This window comes from Scyliorhinus canicula, chromosome 8, assembly GCF_902713615.1.
Source record: "Scyliorhinus canicula chromosome 8, sScyCan1.1, whole genome shotgun sequence".
In the NCBI taxonomy this organism is placed as follows: domain Eukaryota; kingdom Metazoa; phylum Chordata; class Chondrichthyes; order Carcharhiniformes; family Scyliorhinidae; genus Scyliorhinus; species Scyliorhinus canicula.
Window position 1 is genome coordinate 50,560,613 of NC_052153.1, and position 24,375 is coordinate 50,584,987.

Below are 24,375 nucleotides of genomic sequence, written 5' to 3' on the forward strand. Positions count from 1 at the left end.
GGCACTCTTTGAGCCATGGAGGTTCACTTGGGCTCTCCAGGACAGGCAGCCATCCTTAATAGGGCCTGACTGACAAGGGGCGAAATTCTCCGATCCCACACAGGGTTGGAGAATCGGCCGGCAGCAGAGTTAATCCCGCTCCCGCCGGGTTTTTTATTCTCCGACCGGCCAAAAACCGGCGTTGTGCAAATCGGGCCAGCAGCCTCTGAAAACAGCTGGCGCCGGTGGGATTTCATTATATTTTTCTTTCACCAATTCTCCGGCCCGGATGGGCCGAAGTCCCGCCGACGTGGCCACGGGTCACGTCGGCGAAAAACAGAGTAGCTTTAAAACGGCGTCAACCATTGATGATGGTTGACGCCGTTCAATGTCCGAGGGCGAGTGCGGGGGGGAGGAGGGTAGCGGCATTGGGGGGGGGGGGGGCGGGGGTAGCGGCATTAGGGGGGTTGCGGCGTTGGGGGGGGTTGCGGCGTTGGGGGGGGTTGCAGCGTTGGGGGGGGTTGCGGCCTTGGGGGGGGTTGCGGCGTTGCGGCGTTGGGGGGGGTTGCGGCGTTGGGGGGGTTGCGGCATTGGGAGGGGTTGCGGCGTTGGGGGGGTGTTGCGGCGTTGGGGGGGGTTGCGGCGTTGGGGGGGTTGCGGCGTTGGAGGGGGTTGCGGCGTTGGGGGGGGTTGCGGCGTTGGGGGGGTTGCGGCATTGGGGGGGGGTTGCGGCGTTGGGGGGGGTTGCGGCGTTGGGGAGGGGTTGCGGCGTTGGAGGGGGGTTGCGGCGTTGGAGGGGGGTTGCGGCGTTGGAGGGGGGTGGGGTGGTGGGGAGGGGGTAGGAGAGGGTGGGGAGGGGGATAGGGGCATTGGAGGAGGTAGGGGCATTGGAGGGGGTAGGGGTGGTGGGGGGGGTTTGGGGGCAGCGGCGTGCAGAGAGGGGGGGCGACGGATGCCCGGGGCCAACGCACCGTCGCCCCCCCTCTGCACGCCGCTGCCCCCTACCCCAACCACCCCCCTCACCACCCTACCTCCCTCCAACGCCCCTACCCCCCTCACCAACCCTAACCCCCTCCCCACCACCCCTACCCCCCTCCAACGCCGCCCCCCATCTCTCACAACGCCGCTACCCCCCCTCGCAACGCCGCAACCCCCCCTCATCGCCGCAACCCCCCACCCTCAACGCCGCAACCCCCCACCCTCTCAACGCCGCAACCCCCCCTCGCAACGCCGCAACCCCCCCTCATCGCCGCAACCCCCACACTCAACGCCGCAAACCCCCCACCCTCTTAACGCCGGTACCCCCCCCCTCCTCTCAACGCAGGTAACCCCCCCCTCTCCTCTCCTCTCAACTCAACGCCGCAACCCCCTCCCTCCCTCCTCTCAACTCAACGCCGCAACCCCCTCCCCCCCTCTCCTCTCAACGCAGGTAACCCCCTTCTCCCCTCTCCTCTCAACTGAACACCGTAACCCCCCTCTCCTCTCCTCTCAACTCAATGCCGTAACCCCTCCCCCCTCAACGCCGTAACCCCCTCCTCCCCTCTCCTCTCAACGCAGGTAACCCCCCTCTCCCCTCTTCTCAACGCCGCAACCGCCCCCCTCCCTCCCTCTCCCTCCCTCCCCCCCCTCTCTCCCTCCCTCTCCCTCCCTCCCTCTCCCCCTCTCCCTCCCTCCCTCTCCCCCTCTCCCTCCCTCCCTCTCCCCCTCTCAACTCCGCAACCCCCCCCCACAAACGCCGGGTCTCTCTCTTCTCCTCTCCCCCCCCCCCAAAACGCCGGGTCTCTCTCATCTCCTCTCCCCCCCCCCAAAACGCCGGGTCTCTCCCTTCTCCTCCCCCCCCTCCCCAAATGCTGGGTCTCTCTTTCTCCTCCCCCCCCAAAGGCCGGGTCTCTCTTTCTCCTCCCCACACCCCCCAAATGCCGAGTCTCTCTCTTCTCCCCCCCCCAACTCAACGCCGGGTCTCTCTTCCTCCTCCCCCCCCCCAAAACGCCGGGTCTCTCTTCCTCCCCCCCCCCCCAACGCCGGGTCTCTCTTCCCCCCCCCCCCCAACGCCGGGTCTCTCTTCCTCCCCCCCCCCCCAACTCAACGCCGGGTCTCTCTTCCTCCCCCCCCCCAACTCAACGCCGGGTCTCTCTTCCTCCCCCCCCCCAAACGCCGGGTCTCTCTTCCTCCCCCCCCCCAACTCAACGCCGGGTCTCTCTTCCTCCCCCCCCCCAACTCAACGCCGGGTCTCTCTTCCTCCCCCCCCCCAACTCAACGCCGGGTCTCTCTTCCTTCCCCCCCCCCCAAACGCCGGGTCTCTCTTCCTCCTCCCCTCAACGCCAGGTCTCTCTCTCCCCACCACACAAACGCCGGGACTCGCCACTTCCGCAGCGGGTGAAACTGACGCAAGATGCTGAGTTGAAATGTCACGCAACAGGAAAGTTGGGGTCATGCTTCGAAAGTTGGGAACCTACGAGGGAACAAGCGGTCCTAGATCTTGTCCTGTGTAATGAGACAGGATTGATTAATGATCTCATAGTTAGGGATCCTCTCGGAAGGAGCGATCACAATATGGTGGAATTTAAAATACAGATGGAGGGTGAGAAGGTAAAATCAAACACTAGTGTTTTGTGCTTAAACAAAGAAGATTACAATGGGATGAGAGAAGAACTAGCTAAGGTAGACTGGGAGAAAAGACTTTCTGGTGGAACAGTTGAGGAACAGTGGAGAACCTTCCAAGTGATTTTTCACAGTGCTCAGCAAAGGTTTATACCAACAAAAAGGAAGGACGGTAGAAAGCGGAAAAATTGACCATGGATATCTAAGGAAATAAGGGAGAGTTTCAAATTGAAGGAAAAAGCATACAACGTGGCAAAGTGGGAGACTAGAGGACTGGGAAATCTTTAGGGGGCAACAGAAAGCTACTAAAAAAGCTATAAAGAAGAGTAAGATAGATTATGAGAGTAAACTTGCTCAGAATATAAAAACAGATAGTAAAAGTTTCCTCAAATATATAAAACAAAAAAGAGTGGCTAAGGTAAATATTGGTCCTTTAGAGGATGAGAAGGGAGATTTAATAATGGGAGATGAGGAAATGGCTGAGGAACTGAACAGGTTTTTTGGGTCAGTCTTCACAGTGGAAGACACAAATAACATGCCAGTGACTGATAGAAATTAGACTATGACAGGTGAGGACCTTGAGATGATTGTTATCACTAAGGAGGTAGTGATAGGCAAGCTAATGGGGCTAAAGGTAGACAAGTCTCCTGGCCCTGATGGAATGCATCCCAGAGTGCTAAAAGTGATGGCTAGGGAAATTGCAAATACAGTAGTGATAATTTACCAAAATTCACTAGACTCTGGGGTGGTCCCGGCAGATTGGAAATGAGCAAACGTGACACCACTGTTTAAAAAAGGAGGTAGGCAGAAAGTGGGTAATTATAGGCCAGTGAGTTTAACTTCGGTAATAGGGAAGATGCTGGAATCTATCATCAAAGAAGAAATAGCGAGGCATCTGGATGAAAATTGTCCCATTGGGCAGACACAGCATGGGTTCATAAAGAGCAGGTCGTGCCTAACAAATTTAATGGAATTTTTTGAGGACATTACCAGAGCAGTAGATAACGGGGAGCCAATGGATGTGGTATATCTGGATTTCCAGAAAGCCTTTGACAAGGTGTCACACAAAAGGTTGCTGCATAAGATAAAGATGAATGGCATTAAGGGTAAAGTAGTAGCATGGATAGAGGTTTGGTTAATTAATAGAAAGCAAAGAGTGGGGATTAATGGGTGTTTCTCTAGTTGGCAATCAGTCACTAGTGGTGTCCCTCAGGGATCCGTGTTGGGCCCACAATTGTTCACAATTTACATAGATGATTTGGAGTTGGGGAGCAAGGGCAATGTGTCCAAGTTTGCAGACGACACTAAGATGAGTGGTAAAGCGAAAAGTGCAGAGGATATCGGAAGTCTGCAGAGGGATTTGGATAGGTTAAGTGAATGGGCTAGGGTCTGGCAGATGGAATACAATGTTGACAAATGTGAGGTTATCCATTTTGGTAGGAATAACAACAAAAGGGAATATTATTTAAATGACAAAATATTAAAACATGCTGCTGTGCAGAGAGACCTGGGTGTGCTAATGCATGAGTTGCAAAAAGGTGGTTTACAGGTGCAACAGGTGATTAAGAAAGCGAATAGAATTTTGTCCTTCATTGCTAGAGGGATGGAGTTTAAGACTAGGGAGGTTATGCTGCAATTGTATAAATTGTATAAAATACCTGGAGTATTGTGTTCAGTTTTGGTCTCCTTACCTGAGAAAGGACGTACTGGTGCTGGAGAGTGTGCAGAGGAGATTCACTAGGTTAATCCCAGAGTTGAAGGGGTTGGATTGTGAGGAGAGACTGGGACTGTACTCGTTGGAATTTAGAAGGATGAGGGGGACCTTATAGAAACATATAAAATTATGAAGGGAATAGATAGGATAGACGCGGGCAGGTTATTTCCACTGGCGGGTGAAAGCAGAACTAGGGGGCATAGCCTCAAAATAAGGGGAAGTAGATTTAGGACTGAGTTTCGGAGGAACTTCTTCACCCAAACGGTTGTGAATCTATGGAATTCCTTGCCCAGTGAAGCAGTTGATGCTCCTTCATTAAATGTTTTTAAGATAAAGATAGATAGTTTTTTGAAGAATAAAGGGATTAAGGGTTATGGTGTTCAGGCCGGAAAGTGGAGCTGAGTCCACAAAAGATCAGCCATGATCTCATTGTATGGCGGAGCAGGCTCTAGGAGGCATATGGCCTACTCCTGCTCCTAGTTCTTATGTTCTTATGATGTGGGACTAGATACACACCTAGACCGGATCTGGTAAGGACAGCCAATTTCCTTTCCAAGAGGACATTAATAAATCAGTTGGATTTTTGTAACAACCTGACAGCTTCATGATCACTGTAATCTGATGCATAAATTCACAAATTATCACTGATATATGCACAAACATTTTCACAGTTATAAATGGGCCCCTCACCATATTCAGCCTGTATCTCTGCAGCAATCACCGGCTTTGGCTCAAAATCCGTGTACAGAAATTTCTTCACACCAAATGGTTTCAAGCGCCGTGCAACAGCTAAACCTTTGGAGAGACAAGAGATAACGTCAACCCTTCCTGTCATTAAAACTTTTTAAAATTCGGTCTGATTAAAAGTGGGATTGCACACAGCAAGAGTCAGGAAAATGTGACACCTTCAGGTGCAGAGTGATCAAAGTGATCATTGGTTCAGCATGTACAATAATAATCCGTCTTCAATTCATAGTCAGCCCGTTGGCCTATATTTTAGTACTTCAAAATTGCACAAGTGGGAATCCCATTGGCTGGAGGGAGGACAGTGCACATCCAGTTCAGATTTTGGGTAATTACAGCAAATCTACAAATAATTTTGTTTGCTGAGAGCCTGTGTTGGAGGTTCTGTGATTTTTGTGGGGGTGAGGAGCGCATTAAATGAGCTAACCTACAAAACTGGAGTGAACCGTATTACAAAATTCACACGTGTCTGTTCATTGTGTTACAGGCAGTAAATTAACTGATTTGCTTGCTGTATTATATCATTGCTGTGTGTAACCAGCGTTATTCACTCTGTTCCTTGGTGACACACATCAGCAGGGGCTTGCAATCACAATTGCTTAACACTACTTAAAGGCAGCCTACATCTCTAAAAGGGGAGGTGCACTCTGTGGTTGCAAGAAATGGTGAGAATATTTTCAAAAGAGCATCTGGACTGTGACATTTTTGTGCAATGGCTGAACAAGCGAGAGAGTGAGCACCAAGGTTTTCTGACAATGCACCGGATGTCTTGGTTCAAGAAAAGGAAAGAAGCAGAGACGTCCTGTATCTGCAGGAGGCCTGCTGGACCTTGCTCAGGATGCAGCAGGAGAAGTAGCAGGGGAGGGCTATGCCAGGAGTGTTGCTCCAAGAACATGCAGTGCAGGAAGAAGAACAATGATCTTGCACGAGCTGTCAGGGTGAGTGAATTCACCTTCAAATGGCAGATCCTACCAACTGCATTACCAACCACATCCACTGCTTGAGCAACGCCAACCCATCATCCAACTAACAATAAGCTTTATCAATCAGTATTCAAGCCTAATATTCATTTCCTCAATAAACAAAATACTGCAGATGCTGGAATCTGGAACAAGAACAGAGGAACCTGGAAAACTTTAGCAGGTTTGCCAGCATCTATCAGGAGAGAAACAGAGTTAACATTTCAAATCATGGACTCTTTGTTGGAACTGAAAGGAGGGCAAATGTTAGAGCAAAAGAAACTGCAACAAAAGTATCACCTTTAAGAATTTCAGAACAAATGAGAGATGGCCCAGTGTGAGAGGACGAGAGGCTGTTTTGCATTGAGACAATACACATACGAATATTTAAAAAAAGAAGAAAGTGGGTGGTGTTTAAGATGGAGGAGAAAGGTCAAAATCTAAAGTTGCCGAACGCAATGTTGAATTGTGAGGGCTGTAATGTATCTAACCGGAAGATGAGATGCTGCTCCTCCAGCCTGCACCGGGCTTCTCTGGAGGATTGCAAAAGATCTACACTCTGCAATCCTGTCACATCCAGCCGTTAATGGTAGTGGACAATTAAACAACTCACTGGAGGAGGAGGCTATCCCCATCCTCAATGACAGAGGATCCCAGCACATCTGTGCAAAAGACAAGGCTGAAACATTCGCAACAATCTTCAGCCGGCAGTGCCGTGAGGATGATCTACCTTGGTCTCCTCCGGAGGTCCCCAGCATCACAGATGTCAGTCTTCAGCCAATAAGATTCATTCCACATGATATCAAGAAATGGCTGAAGGCACTGGATACTGCAAAAGCTACGGGTCCTGACAATATTCGGCAATAGTACTGAAGACTTATGCTCCAAAACTTGCTGCACCCCTAGCCAAGCTGGCCAATACAGCTACAACACTGGCATCTACCCAGCAATGTGGAAAATTGCCCATGTGTGTCCTGTACACAAGAAACAGGACAGATCCAACCCAGTCAATTATCGCCCTATCAGTCTACTTTCCATCATCAGCAAAGTAATGGAAGGAATCATCAACAGTGTTATCGACTGGCACCTACTCAGCAATAACCTGCTCACGGACGCTCAGTTTGGATTCCATCAGGGTCACTCAGCTCCTGACCTCATTACTGCCTTGGTTCAAACATGGACAACAGAGCTTAATGCCAGAGGTGAAGTGAGGGTGACATCATGGCAGCATTTGACCGAGTATGGCATCTAGGAACCCGAGCAAAACTGGAGTCAATGGGAAAAGACTGCTGGTTGGAGACATACCTGGAACAAAGGAAAATGGTTGTGGTGATTGGAGGTCAATCATCTCAGCTCCAGGACATCACTGCAGGAGTTCCTCAGGGTGGTGCCCTCGGCCCAACCCTCTTCAGCTGCTTCATCAATGACCTCCCTTCCATTATAAGGTCAGAAGTCGGGATATTTGCAGATAACTGCACAATGTTCAGCATCATTCGCGACTCCTCAGATATTGAAGCAGTCCATGACAAAGGCAGCAAGACCTGGACAATATCCAGGCTTGGGCTGAGAATTGGAAAATTACATTCATGCCACACAAGTGGCAGACAATGCCATCTCCTGCAAGAGAGGATCTAACAATCGTCCCTTGACATTCAATGGCATTACCATCGCTGAATCTTGGGCATTACATTGATCAGAAACTGATCTGGACTAGCGATATTAATACTGTGGCTACCAGGCCAGGTCAAAGGCCAGGAATCCTATGATGAATAACTCACCTCCTGAACGCCCCAAAGCCTGCCCACTGTCTACAAGGCACAAGTCAGGACTGTAATGGAATGCTCTCCACTTGCCTGGATAAGTGCAGCTCCAACAACACTCAAGAAGCTCAACATCATCCAGGACAAAGCAGCCCACTTGATCGTTCCTCCTTCTCCAAATATTCAATCCCTCCACCATCAATGAACTGTGGCAGCCGTGTGTACCATCTACAAGATGCACTGCAGGAACTCACCAAGGTTCCTTCGGCAACACCTTTCAAACCCACAACCACTACCATCTAGGACAAGAACCGCAGATACTTGGGAACCCCACCACCTGGAGGTTCCCCTCCAAGTCATTCACCCTGATTTGGAAATATATCGCCTTTCCTTCACTGTCACTGGGTCAAAATCATGGAACTCCCTCCCTAACAGCACTGTGGGTGTACCTACATTTCAGGGACTACAGCGGTTCAAGAAGGCAACTCACCACCACCTTCTGAAGGCAACTAGCGTTGGGCAAGAAATGCTGGCCTAACCAGCGACGCCCCCATCCCGTAAATGAAATTTTTAAAAATTGAAGCAGGCCAAGGACGGACATGTGAGCATGAGAGCAAGGGGCTGAGTTTTTTTTTAAAATGTTTTAATTGGGTTTTGTTGTACATGGTATAAATACAAATATACACACAAAATGGTGCTGAGTTAAATAGTGAAGATGAAGAAAAATTCTGACTCAATCTTACTGTCACAGGTTGAGGTTCCTCACTAGGATTAGTAAGGTTCGAGCAAGGGATAGAATGAGTGAGTGTATTTGGAAATTTGGAGTAAGGTGGGAATTGACTGTTTTCAAAAGAACAATGGAAATTAAGGGCTGCCTGATAGAGGCCTACAAGATTGTGAGAGGCATGGATAGAGTGGATGGGCAGGCACTCTTTCCCAGGGTGGAGGGGTCAATCACTAGGGGGCATAGGTTTAAGGTCTGTGGTGCAAAGTTTAGACGAGATGTTCGAGGCAGGCTTTTTACACAGAGGGTGGTGAGTGCCTGGAATGTGCTGCCAGGGGAGGTTGTGGAAGCAGATACATTAATGGCATTCAAAAGGCATCTTGCCAAATACATGGATAGGATGGGTATAGAGGGACACAGCACTAGGAAGTGCTGAGGGTTTTGGCCAAGGGTGGTATCATGACCAGTACAGTTGTGGAGGGCCAAAGGACCTGTTCCTGTGCTGTATTGTCCTTTGAACTGATAAGTTTTTAAAAGATTTTTAAAGTTAAGTAGACTAGTTAAAAGGTTATTAAGGTAGCTGACTCAATTATGTGACAGTTAACTCTCAATCACCTAAAGCCTTAATAGGACCTCAAATAGGTATTGATTACTGATTACTGTTGAAGCTTTATCAGTGTGTGATTCATCTCAGCTCTGTTTAAGAAAGGGATTGTTGGAAGCACCCATGAGCGTTTGATAGAGAGCACAGCCTGAGTGAGACACCACCAGAATGAGGGAGTGCATTTGGAGCAAGGTAGGAATTTTTTGAGGTGACTAGATGTGTAGATTAGCGTAGTACAGTTGACTTCAGTCAGGCTTTTGACAAGTTCCTTCATGGGAGATTGATCAAGAAGGTAAGGGCTCATGGAATCCAGGACAATTTAGATCCCAAATTAGCGTAGTGGCAGGAGGTAGATGGTCAAAGGTTGTTTATGTGAGAAGCCTGTGTCCAGTGGTGTACCACAGAGATTAGCGCTGGGTCCCTTGTTGTTTGCAGTATATATTAATGATCTAGATGTGAATATAGGGGTATGATCAGTAAGTTCACAGATGACATGAAAATTGGTGGTACAGCAAATAGCGAAGAGGAAAGCCTTAGATTACATGATGACATAGATGGGCTGGTCAGGTGGGCAGAACAGTGGCAAATGGAATTTAACCCTGAAAAGTGTGAGATTCAGGGGTGAATGCCCAAAGATCCCTGAAGGCAGCGGGACCGGTAGATAAGGTATACAGGATATCTGCCTTTATTAGCCAAGACATAGAATATAAGAGCAGGGAGGTTATGGCGAAGCTGCATAAACCACTTGTTAGGCCACAGGTAAGGTACTGTGTGCAGTTCTGGTTACCATACTATAGGAAGCCTGTATTGCAGAGGAGATTTACGAGGATGCTGCCTGGGCTTGAGCATTTCCACTATAAAGAGAGGCTGGTTAGGCTAGGGTTGTTTTTCTTCGAGGGGACTTGGGATTGAGGTGTACAAAATTATGAGGGATGCAGATAGGAAGAAACCTTTTCACCTTAGTAGAGGGGTCAATAACCAGGGGGCATAGATTTATGGGAAGGAGCAGGAGGTTTAGAGGGGATTTGAGGAAAATCTGGACCTCACTGCCTAAAAGGGTGGTAGAAGTGTGGACCTTCACAACATGCTAAGAAGCATTTAGATGAGCACTTGAAACGCCACAGCATACAAGGCTATGGACCAAGTGCTGCAAAATACAATTAGAATAGATTGGTGTTTGTGGCCGGCACAGTCACAAAGGGCCTCTTTCTGTGCTGTAAAACTTTCTGACTCACTAGTTCTGCTGCAAAAGAGTCAGGTGGGAACTTTGAAAAAGGTTGGTGGGTGTGCATAACCAAATACGTGGTGCATTAGATAGCCTATGTACAATGTTAAGGAACATGAAAGGGTTTGGCACCTATCTTGCACAAGGATTGCACAGAGCTTGCAGCCCATCTTTTCCATTAATGGAATAGGTGGTCACCTCTGGTTCAGCACATCCGTGGACCCCAGCGTGGACCCCAGCGTGGACCCCAGCGTGACATACTATCTGATGGCCAGTATCATAGCTTGCATTGCAGTTTTAACAGCTTCTACCAGTGGAAGCTCCGGTTGCTGCGCTTGCGGCTCTAAATACCACTGTTCAAAGCAGCTTTGAAATCCAACAGAGAAGAAGGATTTCTTCGGAGCTGTCCTGGAAGAGTGGCAGTGGTTCCATGGAACACTACTCTGCTGTCCACTCTCAACATGACTGCATTCCTACTCTCACCATTGGCACTCTGCCAATGTACTTATTTTTGCCTGTTAGCCAGCCAGCTCAGACTGCTACAATCCAGGCCAAGGTGGTAGATTCTGAATCATCCATGCCCAGAGCAGCTCGAGACTGCCTCTGGAGGCATTTGTCTTTAGCAGCATTCCATCTTCCATGCTGCAACGACTAGGAAGTACCGGTCCGAGGAGCACTAGGACGGACAAAGGTATGTGGTAACTAGGGAGTGCACAAGGGGATTAACTTATATTTGCATATATTTTGTAAAGATACAATTTATAAAATTAGTTTAAACTGTGCATTTTCTGGTGGTTTTTATGTGTGCTGTCAGGAAGAGGATGACGCTCCATGGTGGAAGGGTTATGGCATTGTTGCTGAATAGAATACTAGTAGAGCTTATGAATTTATGTGACAATGTAAAGGCCAGCAGAAAGGGGCTGCCTGGGTTGTATTGAATCACAGAATAGTTACAGCACAGAATGTGGCCATTTGACCGTGCAGTTCGCTGCAAGAGTTAAGCCTACTCTCTCACCCTTTCCCTATACCCCTGGAACTATTTTTCTCTTCCAGTGCTCCACCAATTCCCTTTTGAAAGCTACAATTAAGTCTCCACCCATCAAATGCTCAGACAGTGCATAAACACTAGAGTAAAAATGTTTTTCCTTATGTCACATTTGCTTCCTTTGCCAATCACCTTAAATGTGTCCTTTGGTTCTCAACCTTGCCACCAACGGGAACAGTTTCTCCCGAATGACTCTGTCTCGACCCCTCATGATTCTGACCACCTCTATCAAATTTCCTCTCGACTAGCTCGTCTCTAAGGAGAGCAACCCCAGCTTTGCCAATCTAGCCACAAAACTGAAGTTGCTCGTCCCTTGAACCGTTTCATATTTAAAAATTAATTTCTGGGATGTGAGCATTGTTGGCAAGACCAGCATTTGTTGTCTGTCACTAATTGTTCTTGCAAAGATGCTGGTGAGTCACCTTCTTAAGCTGCAGCAGTCTATCTGCTGGAGGTACAAAACAGTGCAGTTAGGAAATAAGTTCCAGGTTTTTGACCCAGTAACAGTGAAGAGACGGGGCAATATAGTCAGGATCATATGTGACCTGGAAAGGAACTTTCGGGTGGTGGTATGTGTTTGCTGCCCTTGTCTTTACAGGTGGGAGAGGTTTGTATTTTGAAGGTGCTTTCAAAGAAAGCTTTTGAGGTTCTGCTGCCACTGTGCACTTGTGGTGGAGGGAGGAAATGTTTATTGTGGCAGATGGGGTGTCAATCAAGCTTCTTGAGTGCAGGAGCTGCATTGATTCAGGCAAGTTGAGAGTATTCCATCCTGACTTATGCCTTGTAGGTGGTTGTGGTAAACCACTGTTACACCTGTATTAGGTGATGTAAGGTAGGACCTGTACTACAGGTTCGCTGGTAGCCCCTGCCTGCTGGCTCCGCCCAGTAGGAGGAGCGTGTTCTCTATTCAGCAGCCATTTCGCCAGCTGCTGTGGGAGGCCACACATCTTACTGCAATAAAGCCACAGTTGTATCCAACATTAGTCTTTGTACAATTGATCGTGCATCAATTTATTGCAGTAAGATTTTCTAAAAGATGGACCTCCGAATCAAACCACATCGCCTGCAGCTGGATCCGCAATCAAGCAACGCCAAAAAGGACTTTAATCACTGGCTAGATTGCTTTGAGGCCTATATCAACTCAGTGACCACACCTCCGACGGAGGCTCAGAAGATACAGATCCTGTACTCAAGGTTGAGCTCCAACGTGTTTCCGCTGATCCAGGACGCCCCGAATTACGCAGATACCATGACGCTCCTCAAAGAAAACTACACAGAAAACGAACACACTCTTCGCCAGGCACGTACTCGCCACTCGCTCTCAACTCCCTGGTGAGTCCATAGAAGACTTCTGGCGGGCCCTAATCCCACTCGTCCGGGACTGTGACTGTCAGGCTGTTACGGCCACCGAACATTCCAACCTTCTTATGCGCGATGCGTTTGTAACGGGGATTGGGTTGGACCTCATACACGAAAGACTGCGAGAAGGGGCCACGCTCGACCTAGCTGAGACTAAGAAGCTAGCACTCTCCATGACGGTCACCTCACGTAATGCTCAGGCCTACCCCTCCGGCCGCGCAGCCCACCCCTCCTATCCCTCGTGGACCCCACAGACGGCCGCCCCAGCCGGGGCTTCACCCAGCCAGTTCGCCTGCGCCACATGCCAACCCGCGCACCCCGGGGGTCTCCGATTGTTACTTCTGCGGCCAGCAGAAGCACCCCTGCCAACGCTGCCCGGCCCGCACTGCCATTTGCAAGGCTTGCGGCAAAAAGGGGCACTTCGCCGCGGTGTGCCAGGCCCACGCAGTTGTCGCTATCACCCCCTCTTTTCCCCTCCCCCATCCCCCCAACCTACAAACAATGGGCGCCACCATCTTCACCTCCCGGGGTCACGCGCGGCCAGTGTGCACCGCCATCTTTCCCCCCCCCCCCCCCAAGTCCACGTGCGGCCCATGGGCGCTGCCATTTTGTCTCCCGCAGGATCTTCAGGCGCCGCTATCCTGTCTTCCCCACTGAGCATGGATGCCGACAGCATTCCACAACCTGGGCCCCCCACGCTCTCCATCTTCTGACGCCAGCGACGACCGACCGCAACTCGCCTCAGTGACGATCGACCAGTCTCGTCCACACAACCAGGCCAGCGCTTTGACCAGTGTGAGAATCAACTGTCACGTGACCTCTTGCCTGCTGGACTCTGGGAGCACCGAAAAGCTTCATCCACCCAGATACGGTAAGGCGCTGCTCCCTCGTGGTCCACCCTGCCAATCAAAGAATCTCCCTGGCCTCCGGATTCCATTCTGTCGCGATCCGGGGGTTCTTCACAGTCACTCTCTCGGTCCAGGGAGTAGAATTCAGCGGCTTCCGCCTCTACGTCCTTCCTAATCTCTGCGCTGCACTACTACTAGGCCTGGACATCCAGTGCAATCTCCAGAGCCTTACCCTCAAATTCAGCGGACCCCTACCACCCCTCACTGTGTGCGGCCTCGTGACCCTAAAGGTCGGCCCACCCTCCCTCTTTGCCAATCTAACTCCGGGTTGCAAACCCGTTGCCACTAGGAGCAGACGGCACAGCACCCAGGACAAGACCTTCATCAGGTCCGAGGTCCAGCGGTTGCTTCGGGAAGGCATCATCGAGGCCAGCAACAGCCCCTGGAGAGCCCAAGTGGTAGTCGTTAAAACTGGGGAGAAACACAGGATGGTCATGGACTACAGCCAGATCATCAATCGGTACACGCAGCTCGACGCGTACCCACTCCCACGCATATCTGATATGGTCAATCAGATTGCGCAGTACTAAAACTCCTGTACAACGCTCCCATGGCGAGTGTACAGACCAACAATACCAACTCCCAATACTTCCAGCTGCACAGGGGCACCAGACAAGGATGCCCACTGTCCCCGCTGCTGTTCGCACTAGCAATTGAACCGCTAGCAATCGCGCTCAGGGCAGCAAAAAATTGGAGGGGGATCCGAAGGGGAGGTAGAGAGCACAGAGTCTCACTCTATGCGGATGATCTGCTCCTCTATATCTCGGACCCACAAAGCAGCATGGACGGAATCATCGCGCTCCTGAAAGAGTTTGGAGCCTTCTCGGGCTACAAACTCAACATGAGCAAAAGTGAGATCTTCCCAGTACACCCGCACGGGGGGGGGGGGGCAGCACTAAAGGGGCTGCCGTTCAAACAAGCCCGACATAAATTCCGCTACCTGGGGATCCAAATAGCCCATGACTGGAAAGGGATCCACAAATGGAACCTCACCAGCCTGACGGAGGAAGTTAAAAAGGACCTGCAAAGATGGAACACACTCCCGCTCTCCCTCGCGGGGAGAGTTCAGACGATCAAAATGAACGTACTGCCCAGGTTCCTCTTCCTGTTTAGATCCATTCCGATCTACATCCCCAAGGCCTTTTTCAAAGCGCTGGACAAACTCATCATGGCGTTCGTATGGGGGGGTAAAAATGCTAGGATCCCAAAGAAGGTCTTACAAAAACCAGGGGAGGGTTAGCCCTCCCGAATCTACAATTCTACCACTGGGCAGCAACAGCCGAGCGAGTAAGGGGATGGATCCAGGAGCCAGAAGCTGAGTGGGTGCGTGCGGAGGAGGCCTCCTGCATGGGAACCTCCCTCCGGGCCCTCGCCACGGCAGCACTCCCATCCCCACCCAAAAAACACTCCAGCAGCCCAGTGGTGACAGCCACCCTCCAATCCTGGAACCAACTGCGGCAGCAACTTGGCCTGACCAAAATGTCGAACAGGGCTCCCATCTGCAACAACCATAGGTTCACACCAGCACTGACTGACGCCACCTTCAAAAGGTGGAGGCAGGACGGGGGGGACACTGACAGTCAGGGACCTATACACGGACGACAGGATCGCAACACTGGACGAACTGACAGAGAAATTTCAGCTAGCTGGGGGGAACGAGCTACGGTACCTGCAGCTCAAAAACTTCCTACGAAAGGAGACAAGGACGTACCCACAACCGCCACGACAGACACTACTGGAAGACCTACTGGACGCAAGTATCCTAGAGAAAGGGAACTGTAGTGACATGTATGACCGACTGGTAGATAGGGACGACACCGTACTGGACGCAACAAGGAGGAAATGGGAGGACGACCTGGGGATGGAGATAGGGTGGGGACTCTGGAGCGAAGCACTGCATAGGGTCAACTCCACCTCCACGTGCGCAAGGCTCAGCCTGACGCAACTAAAAGTGGTACATAGAGCCCACTTAACAAGAACCCGTATGAGTAGGTTCTTCCCGGAGGTGGAAGACAGATGTGAACGGTGCCAAAGAGGCCCGGCCAACCACGCCCACATGTTCTGGTCTTGCCCCAGACTCGTGGAGTACTGGACAGCCTTCTTCGAGGTTATGTCCAAAGTGGTGGGAGTGAGGGTGGAGCCATGCCCGATAGTGACGGTCTTCGGGGTTTCAGAACAGCCAGATCTATTCCTGGGGAGGAGGGCGGACGCCCTTGCCTTTGCCTCCCTGATCGCCCGCCGTAGAATCCTGTTTGGCTGGCGGTCAGCAGCACCGCCCAGAGCTGCGGACTGGCTGTCCGACCTCTCGGAATCTCTCCAAATGGAGAAAATCAAATTTGCCATCCGAGGGTCGGACGACGGCTTCCACAGAACGTGGGAGCCATTCATGCAACTGTTCCGGGACCTATTTGTGGCCAACGTACAAGAGGAAGAATAGTCGGGGGAAGGTAGCGGGAGGGGGGGGGGCTACAGGTTCGTTACGGGGGTTCGATGGCTAGCTAAGGCCTAAAACCAAACTAAATAAACATGTTGAGGGGGGGGGGGGGGGGCGCAGTTACTACTACGAAGATGCTTACCTGTAAATATGTATGTTAATTTTTGCGTGTTTGTTTTTTTTTCTCTCCTAACAATTTGTAATTTGTTCAATATAAAATATGAAAACTGAATAAAAACATTTATAAAAAAAAAGATTGCGCAGTACCGGGTTTTCTCAACGATAGACATCAAATCTGCCTACCACCAGCTCCCCATTCGTAAATCGGACCGTCCATACACTGCTTTTGAGGCGGATGTACGTCTCTATCACTTCCTCAGGGCTCCCTTCGGCGTCACTAACGGGGTCTCGGTCTTCCAAAGTTAGATGGACCGAATGGTCGACCGGTACGGTTTGCAGGCCACCTTCCCGTACCTAGACAACGTTGCCATCTGCGGCCACGATCAGCAGGACCACGATGCCAACCTTGCCAAATTCCTCCACACCGCCACTCTCCTCAACCTCACCTACAACAAGAAGTGCGTGTTCAGCACAACCCGCTTAGCCATCCTCGGCTATGTGGCCCAGAACGGAGTTCTGGGGCCCGATTGCAACCGCATGCACCCCCTCATGGCGCTTCCACTGCCCCAAGGCCCTCAAACGCTGCCTGGGGTTCTTCTCCTACTACGCCCAGTGGGTCCCAAACTATGCGGACAAGGCCCGCCCACTCATTTCAGTCCATCCACTTACGGCCGAGGTACAACAGGCCTTCGCCCATATCAGAGCTGATATAACCAAGGCCGGAATACATGCAGTAGACGAGACACTGCCCTTCCAAGTAGAAAGCGACGCATCAGACGTCGCACTTGCCGCCACCCTCAATCAGGCAGGCAGACCCGTGGCATTCTTTTCCCGCACCCAATATGCCTCAGAAATTCGGCACTTGTCTGTCGAAAAAGAGGCCCAAGCTATCGTTGAAGCTATGCGGCATTGGAGGCATTACGTGGCCGGCAGGAGATTCACTCTCGTCACTGACCAACGGTCGGTAGCCTTCATGTTTAACAACACGCAGCAGGGCAAGATCAAAAACGATAAAATTTTGCGTGGAGAATCTAGCTCTCCACCTATAATTACGAGATTTTGTATCGACCCGGCAAACTCAACCAGCCCCCAGACGCCCTCTCCCGAGGTACATGTGCCAGCGCACAAGTAGACCGACTCCGGGCCCTACACAACAGCCTTTGTCACCCGGGGGTCACACGATTGTACCACCTTGTCAAGGCTCGCAATCTGCCCTACTCCGTCGAGGAAGTACGGACAGTTACCAGGGACTGCCAGGTCTGTGCGGAGTGCAAACCGCACTTCTACCAGCCGGACCGTGCACACCTGGTGAAGGCGTCCCGCCCCTTTGAACGCCTCAGCGTGAATTTCAAAAGGCCCCTCCCCTCCACCGACCGAAACACGTATATTCTCAGTCTGATCGATGAGTACTCCAGATTCCTTTCCCTGATAAAACACTGCACATAAATTCACTACTGTATATAGTTCTCCACCACCCCCGCCGGACTCATTTTTAACAGGGGGTGACTGTGGTAAACCCCTGTGACTCCTGTATTAGGTGATGTAAGGTAGGACCTGTACTACAGGTTTGCCGGTATCAACCCAAGCTGAATGTTGTCCAGGTCTAGCTGCTGGTAGGTATGGACTGCTTCAGTATCTGAGATGAGACTGGTATGAGAACATACAGTGCAGAAAGAGGCCATTCGGCCCATCAAGTCTGCACGCACCGACCCACTTGCGCTATCACTTCTGTCCTATCTCCGTTACCCAATAACCCCTCCTCACCTTTTGGTCACTAAGGGCAATTTAGCGTGGCCAATCCACCTAACCTGCATGACTTTGGACTATGGGAGGAAACCGGAGCACCCAGAGGAAACCCACGCAGACACGGGGAGAACGTGCAGACTCCGCACAGACAGTGACCCAGCGGGGAATCGAACCTGGGACCCTGGCGCTGTGAAGCCACCGTGCTATCCACTTGTGCTGCCCGATTGAAAGCCTGATAAGTACTGTGGTTCTGGAAATACAGACACAAGCTAGGAATGGGATGGAATATTTTACACTTGCCTGGATGAGTGCAGCTCTAACAATATTCATCACCGAAGTCAAAGCAGCCCAATGATAAACACCCCATCTACCACCTTAAACATTCGCTCCCTCTATCACTGATGTACAATCTGCATGCAAACTACAGGACACATTTCAGCAACTCACAAAGGCTCCACCAACAGCACCTTCCAAACCTGTGACCTCTTCCACCTAGGGCAGCAGATACTGAGGAACACCACCACCTGGAAGTTGCCATCCAAGTCACACACCAACCTGATTTGGAACTATATCGACATTCCTTCATTGTCGCTGGTCAAAATCCTGAAACTCACAGCACTGTCAATAACACACCTTTCACTTTGCTGATGGTTAAGAAGGGACATATGGGGCAGTAATTGAGTGGATGGGATTTGTCCTGCTTTTTCTGGATTGGATATACCTGGGCAATTTTCCACATTGCTAAGTAGATGCCAGTACTGTAGCTGTACTGAAACAGCCTGGCCAGGGGCATGTCTTATTCTGGTGCACAAGTCTTTAGAACTGCATTTGGGATGTTCTCATAGCCCACAGTCTTTGCTGCACAAAGTGCCTTCAGCCATTGGACTGAATTGAATTGACTGAAGACTGGAATCTGTGATGATGGGGACCTCTGAAAGAGGACAGATGGCCATTTGGCACTTCTGACTGAAGATGATTGTCAATGCTTCAACTTTACTTTTTGCACTGATATGATTGGTCCTGCAATCATAGAGAATGAGAATATTTGTGAAGTTTAATTATCTATTGATAAACCGTCCATTACCACGAGATGAGAATGGTGAAACAATCGAGGCTTTATTGCACAAGATGCTGTGCCTCCTGTAGCTGGAACCAGAATGGCTGCAGCCCAGGAGAGCATACACTTTTATACACCACCTGCTGGGCGGATCCAGCAGGCAGGGACTTGCCGCCATACCTGTAATATACGGCAGTGCCATAATACATACAATATATCACCGGAGGTGGACTTCCTGGGGAAGGCAAACACACGTTCATGAGGGGTCTCATTAGTGGCGGTGCAGAGGAGCGACCGGATAGAGTGGAGCGCGTCGGGGAGGACCTCCTGCCAGCGGGAGACCGGGAGATCTTTAGACTGCAGGGCCAGCAGGATGGCCTTCCAGACCGTCCCGTTCTCCCTCTCCACCTGCCTGTTTCCTCCGGGGGTTGTAGCTGGTCGTCCTGCTCGAGGCGATACCCTTGCTGAGCAGGAACTGTGGCTGCTCATCGCTAATGAAAGAGGATCCCTGATCGCTGTGAATGTAGGTGGGGAAACCAAACAGAGTGAAGATGCTGTGCAGGGATTTGATTACCGTGGCAGAAGTCATGTCGGGGCATGGGATGGTGAAAGGGAACCGGGAATACTCATCAATTATATTGAGGAAGTACACGTTGCGGTCGGTAAAGGGCAGGTGCCCTTTGAAGTCCATGCTGAGGCATTCAAAGGGACAGGAGGCCTTCATCAGGTGTGCTCTATCTGGCTGGTAGAAGTGCAGCTTGCACTCTGTGCAGACTTGGCAGTCTCGGGTGACGGTCCTGACCTCCTCAATGGAGTAGGGCAGGTTGCGGGCCTTGACAAAATGGAAGAACCGAGTGACCCCCCGGGTGGCAGAGGTCATAGTGGAGAGCCCAGATTCGGTCCACCTGTGCGCTGGCACATGTACCATGGGATAGGGCATCTGGGGGCTCATTGTGCTTCCCCGGGCGATACAAGATCTCGTAGTTAGAGATGGAGAGCTCGATTCTTCACCTCAAGATCTTGTCATTTTTGATCTTGCCCCGCTGTGTATTATTAAACATGAAGGCAATCGACCATTGGTCAGTGAGGAGAGTGAATCTCCTGCCGGCCAGGTAATGCTTCCAACGCCGCACAGCTTCCACAATGGCTTGGGCCTCCTCGACAGAGGAGCGCCGAATTTCGGAGGCATGGAGGGTGTGGGAAAAGAAAGCCACAGGCCTGCCCGCCTGGTGTGGCGGCCAGAGCCACGTCCGATGCATCGCTCTCCACTTGAAAGAGGAGGGACACGTCCGACCGCGTGCATCGTGGCCGTGGCGCTGTCCACCTTGATGTCGTTGAAGGCCTGGCAGACCTCAGCCGTCAGGGGAAAAACTGTGGACATGATGAGTGGGCGGGCCTTGTCTGCATAATTAGGGACCCACTGGGCGTAATATGAGGAAAACACCAGGCAACGTTTCACGGCCTTGGGGAAATGGGGGATAGGGAGTTCCAGGAAGGGGGGCATACGGTCGGGGTCAGGCCCTAGGACTCCATTTCCCACTACATAGCAAAGGATGGCTAAGCGGTTGGTGCGGAACACGCATTTATCCTTATTTTAGGTGAGGTTAAGGAGTTTGGCGGTATGGAGGAATTTATGGAGGTTTGCATTGTGGTCCTGCTGATCGTGGCCGCAGATGGTGACTTTATCTGGGTACGGGAAGGTGGTCCGCAGCCCGTACTGGTCAACCATTCGGTCCATCTCTCGCTGGAAGAGTGAGACTCCATTTGTGACACCGAAGGGAACCCTAAGGAAGTGATAGAGGCGGCCATCTGCTTCGAACGCAGTGTATTGGTGGTCCTCCGGGCAGATGGGGAGCTGGTGGTAGGCGGGCATCAAGTCAACTTGAAGGCGGGGCCTCACGGTAGCATGGTGGTTAGCATCAATGCTTCACAGCTCCAGGGTCCCAGGTTCGAATCCCGGCTGGGTCACTGTCTGTGTGGAGTCTGCACGTCCTCCCCGTGTGTGCGTGGGTTTCCTCCGGGTGCTCCGGTTTCCTCCCACAGTCCAAAGATGTGCGGGTTAGGTGGATTGGCCATGCTAAATTACCCGTAGTGTAAGGTTAATGGGGGGATTGTTGGGTTACGGGTATACGGGTTACGTGGGTTTAAGTAGGGTGATCATTGCTGGGCACAACATTGAGGGCCGAAGGGCCTGTTCTGTGCTGTACTGTTCTATGTCTTCTATGTCAACTGTGGAAAAGACTTGATACTGCGTCATCTGATTGACCATTTCAGATATGTGTGGGAGAGGGTACATATCGAGCTGCATGTACCGACTGATGGTCTGACTGTAGTCAATGACCATCCTGTGCTTCTCCCCAGTCTTCACTACCACTACTTGAGCTCTCCAGGGGCTGTTGCTGGCCTCAATGATCCCCTCCCGCAGAAGCCGTTGATCCCGTCCGACCTGATGAAGGTCCTGTCCTGGGCACTCTACTGTCGTCTGCTAGTGGCGATGGGTTTGTAGTCCGGGGTGAGGTTCGCAAACAGGGAAGGTGGATCGACCTTAAGGGTCGTGAGGCCGCAGACGGTGAGGTACTGGGAGGGAGCACGGCCTTGCCGCAGTGGGGTGGATGAAACTCTCTTGTGCTCCCGGAGTCAAAGAGGCAGGTCGTCTTGTGCCTGTTAATCTGCACCGTCCTCATAGCGGTCGCGAGGTTGCGTGGCTGAGACTGATCCAGGGTGATGGAGGTGAGCTGCGGAAGATGTTGGGAGGTCCCAGGCTGATTAGCGGTGGTGGAGGTAGCAGTAGGCGGCGAACAGCCAGATGAGAAGGGGTCCTGAGGCACGGTCCAAGATGGTGGCGCCCATGGGGCACACATGACTTGTGGTGGAGAAGATGGCGGTGCCCATGGGCCGTACGTGGTTTGCGGAGGGGAAGATGGTGTCGCCCCTGGGTCGCATGGGGGGGGTGTAGAAATGGCGGGCCTGCAAACGGTGGCGACCAACCAGGCCTGGCAAATGGAAACAAAGTGTCCTTTCTTCCCACACCTGTTGCAGGTTGCGCTCCACGCCGGGCAGCGCTGCCTGGGATGTTTGCTTTGTCCACAAAAATAACACTGGGGGGGGGGCTGGCTGCCGCAGCTAGTGAGGCCCACGATGCCCACGTGGGTGCCGTGCGGTCGGGGGTGTAGGACTCCAGGTTACGGGAGGCCACTTCTAATGAATTAGCAAGCTGCCTAGTCTCCGCAACATCAAGTGTACCCCCTTCCAATAGTCGTTGGCGGACGCAAGTAGACTTCATGCCCGTGACATAAGCGTCTCTAATTAAAAGTTCGGTGTGTTGGACTGCCGAAACTGCCTGGCAGTTGCAGTGTTTTTTGTGACACCGATGGTGTGCTCCACAATGTTCTCATTGATAAACATAATGCTTATGCATGCAGTGGTTCTTAACTGGGGTTAGCAAGCTTAGATTGATAGAGTGTCGACTCACAGCGAACTATGTACATTACTCGGCAAGTTCAATAAACCAGTGTTGAACCATCTACAGCGTTGGAAGCCTGTTTTCAAGTGATACTGCATCGAGTTGCAGTCCGTGTTAATCCAACACAGATAACACATCAGTAGAAACAAAATCTTCTCCCTACCTCCCACCTGAATTTCCAGTCAAAATTGATTATTCCAGATTTTTTGGTGGAACTTTTTTGTTTTGAGCTTTGGACTCTATCTGTTTTCCTCCTGTGTCATCCACCATTCTTTGTCCCGAGAGTGGGAGGATACCTGTGCCCATCTTCCGAACAATACAGCCCTGTGTCTAACCAATGGAAGCTTGTAAGAAATGCAAATTGATTCTTCCTTGGATTTTCTTTTCCTTTCTGTGAGAATGGATTAAGATAGGCTGAACAGTCTTGTCTATAATTATTTTTGTGACCAATGACTCACCTATTCTTCCCAGTCCCACAATCCCCACAGTGCTGTCGGACAGTCCATTGCCACAAAGCCACATGGGTTTCCACGTGCCCCAGCCACCGCTGGAAGTAGAAAAGTTTCAGGTTATAAGAGCGTTACAGATTGGATCGAATCAACTTGAAACCTTTTTTGAAAATCACATTTTGTGTGATATATTCTAATATATAAACCTGCCGAGCTAGAAAAATATACAGGTCCAGAAACTGGCTATGGCCCGTTTTTGATCATAGGCAGTTCATGCCGCACAGGTAGACCCAAGGTCAGCCCGGTAGCACAAGTGGATAGCACTGTGGCTTCACAGCGCCAGGGTCCCAGGTTCGATTCCCTGCTGGGTCACTGTCTGGGCGGAGTCTGCACATTCTCCCAGTGTCCTCCCACAGTCCAAAGACATACGGGTTGGGTGGATTGGCCAATGCTAAATTGCCCTTCGTATCCAAAAAGGTTAGGAGGGATTATTGGGTTACGGGGATAGGGTGAAAGTGAGGGCTTAGGTGGGTCGGTGCAGACTTGATGGGCCGAATGGCCTCCTTCTGCACTGTACGTTCTATGTTCTAGATTGGGCTTTGGGTCTTATTGACATTATTTGGAAGAACTGCTGAATTTGAGGTGCTTGCCTCATTTCAACATCTCATGAACTCATTAACTCAGTGGAGCGTTTCTGGTGAACATTGAGCAGGAGTGAGTTTCTAGCATAGATTTCAACCCAGAATGCCCAGTTTGCCACCCAAAAATGGCTCACATCCCATTTACATCAGAGCTCTGACAGCTGCCATACTCGAAGGAACCTCTCAACAACCAGCAGAAATGCTGCCAGTTTTAAGCAGGAACCAACGCACACCCCGAAGACCCAACCGCCCATCAGGTCGGGGAGAGACCCAGAGGGGGACACCAGTGACGACCCAAGGTGCACAGGCATCATTGGTCGTTCGAGGAGAAGATGGACAGCATGTACTGCAGGAGGCTCCATCTCAGCAATGAGACAGTGCAGCATCTATGCCATGTTCTGTGGACTTGGCAACGCGTGGAGGCCACCCGCTCCTGGTGGCCTTGAAGGTCACTACAGCCCTGAACTTTTATTTATTTTAAATTTAGAGTACCCAATTATATATTTTCAATTAAGGGGCAATTTAGCATAGCCAATCCACCTACCCTGCACATCGTTTTGAGTTGTGGGGATGAGACCCACGCAGAGAATGTGCAAACTCCACATGGACAGTGCCCCGGGGCCGGGATCGAGCTCGGATTCTCAGTGCTGTGAGACAGCAGTGCTAACCACTGCGCCATCGTGCTGCCCCTGTCTTGCGCGAACATGTTTTAATTTATTATACATGATTATTGCAGAATCATCATTAGAAAATTAAAAAATTCCACCTGAGTACATAGCCTGACTCGAGTTGGGGAATTATGGTAGCTCCTGTACTTTGCCAATGCCATTTTATTTTATTCTG

At 51.0% G+C, this 24,375-nt stretch overlaps 1 protein-coding gene across 1 annotated transcript in view; it reads right to left on the bottom strand.

The window, feature by feature from the left end:
* The window catches only part of LOC119970244 (glyoxylate reductase/hydroxypyruvate reductase-like), a 102,038-nt gene that overhangs the window by 9,531 nt on the left and 68,132 nt on the right, over positions 1 to 24,375 (bottom strand). The window contains exons 5-6 of the mRNA XM_038804544.1: positions 22,901 to 22,989; positions 4,985 to 5,089 (exon numbers count right to left, since the gene is read on the bottom strand). Of these exons, the coding sequence (XP_038660472.1) occupies positions 4,985 to 5,089; positions 22,901 to 22,989 (194 nt within the window). The remainder of the gene's footprint in view (positions 1 to 4,984; positions 5,090 to 22,900; positions 22,990 to 24,375) is intronic.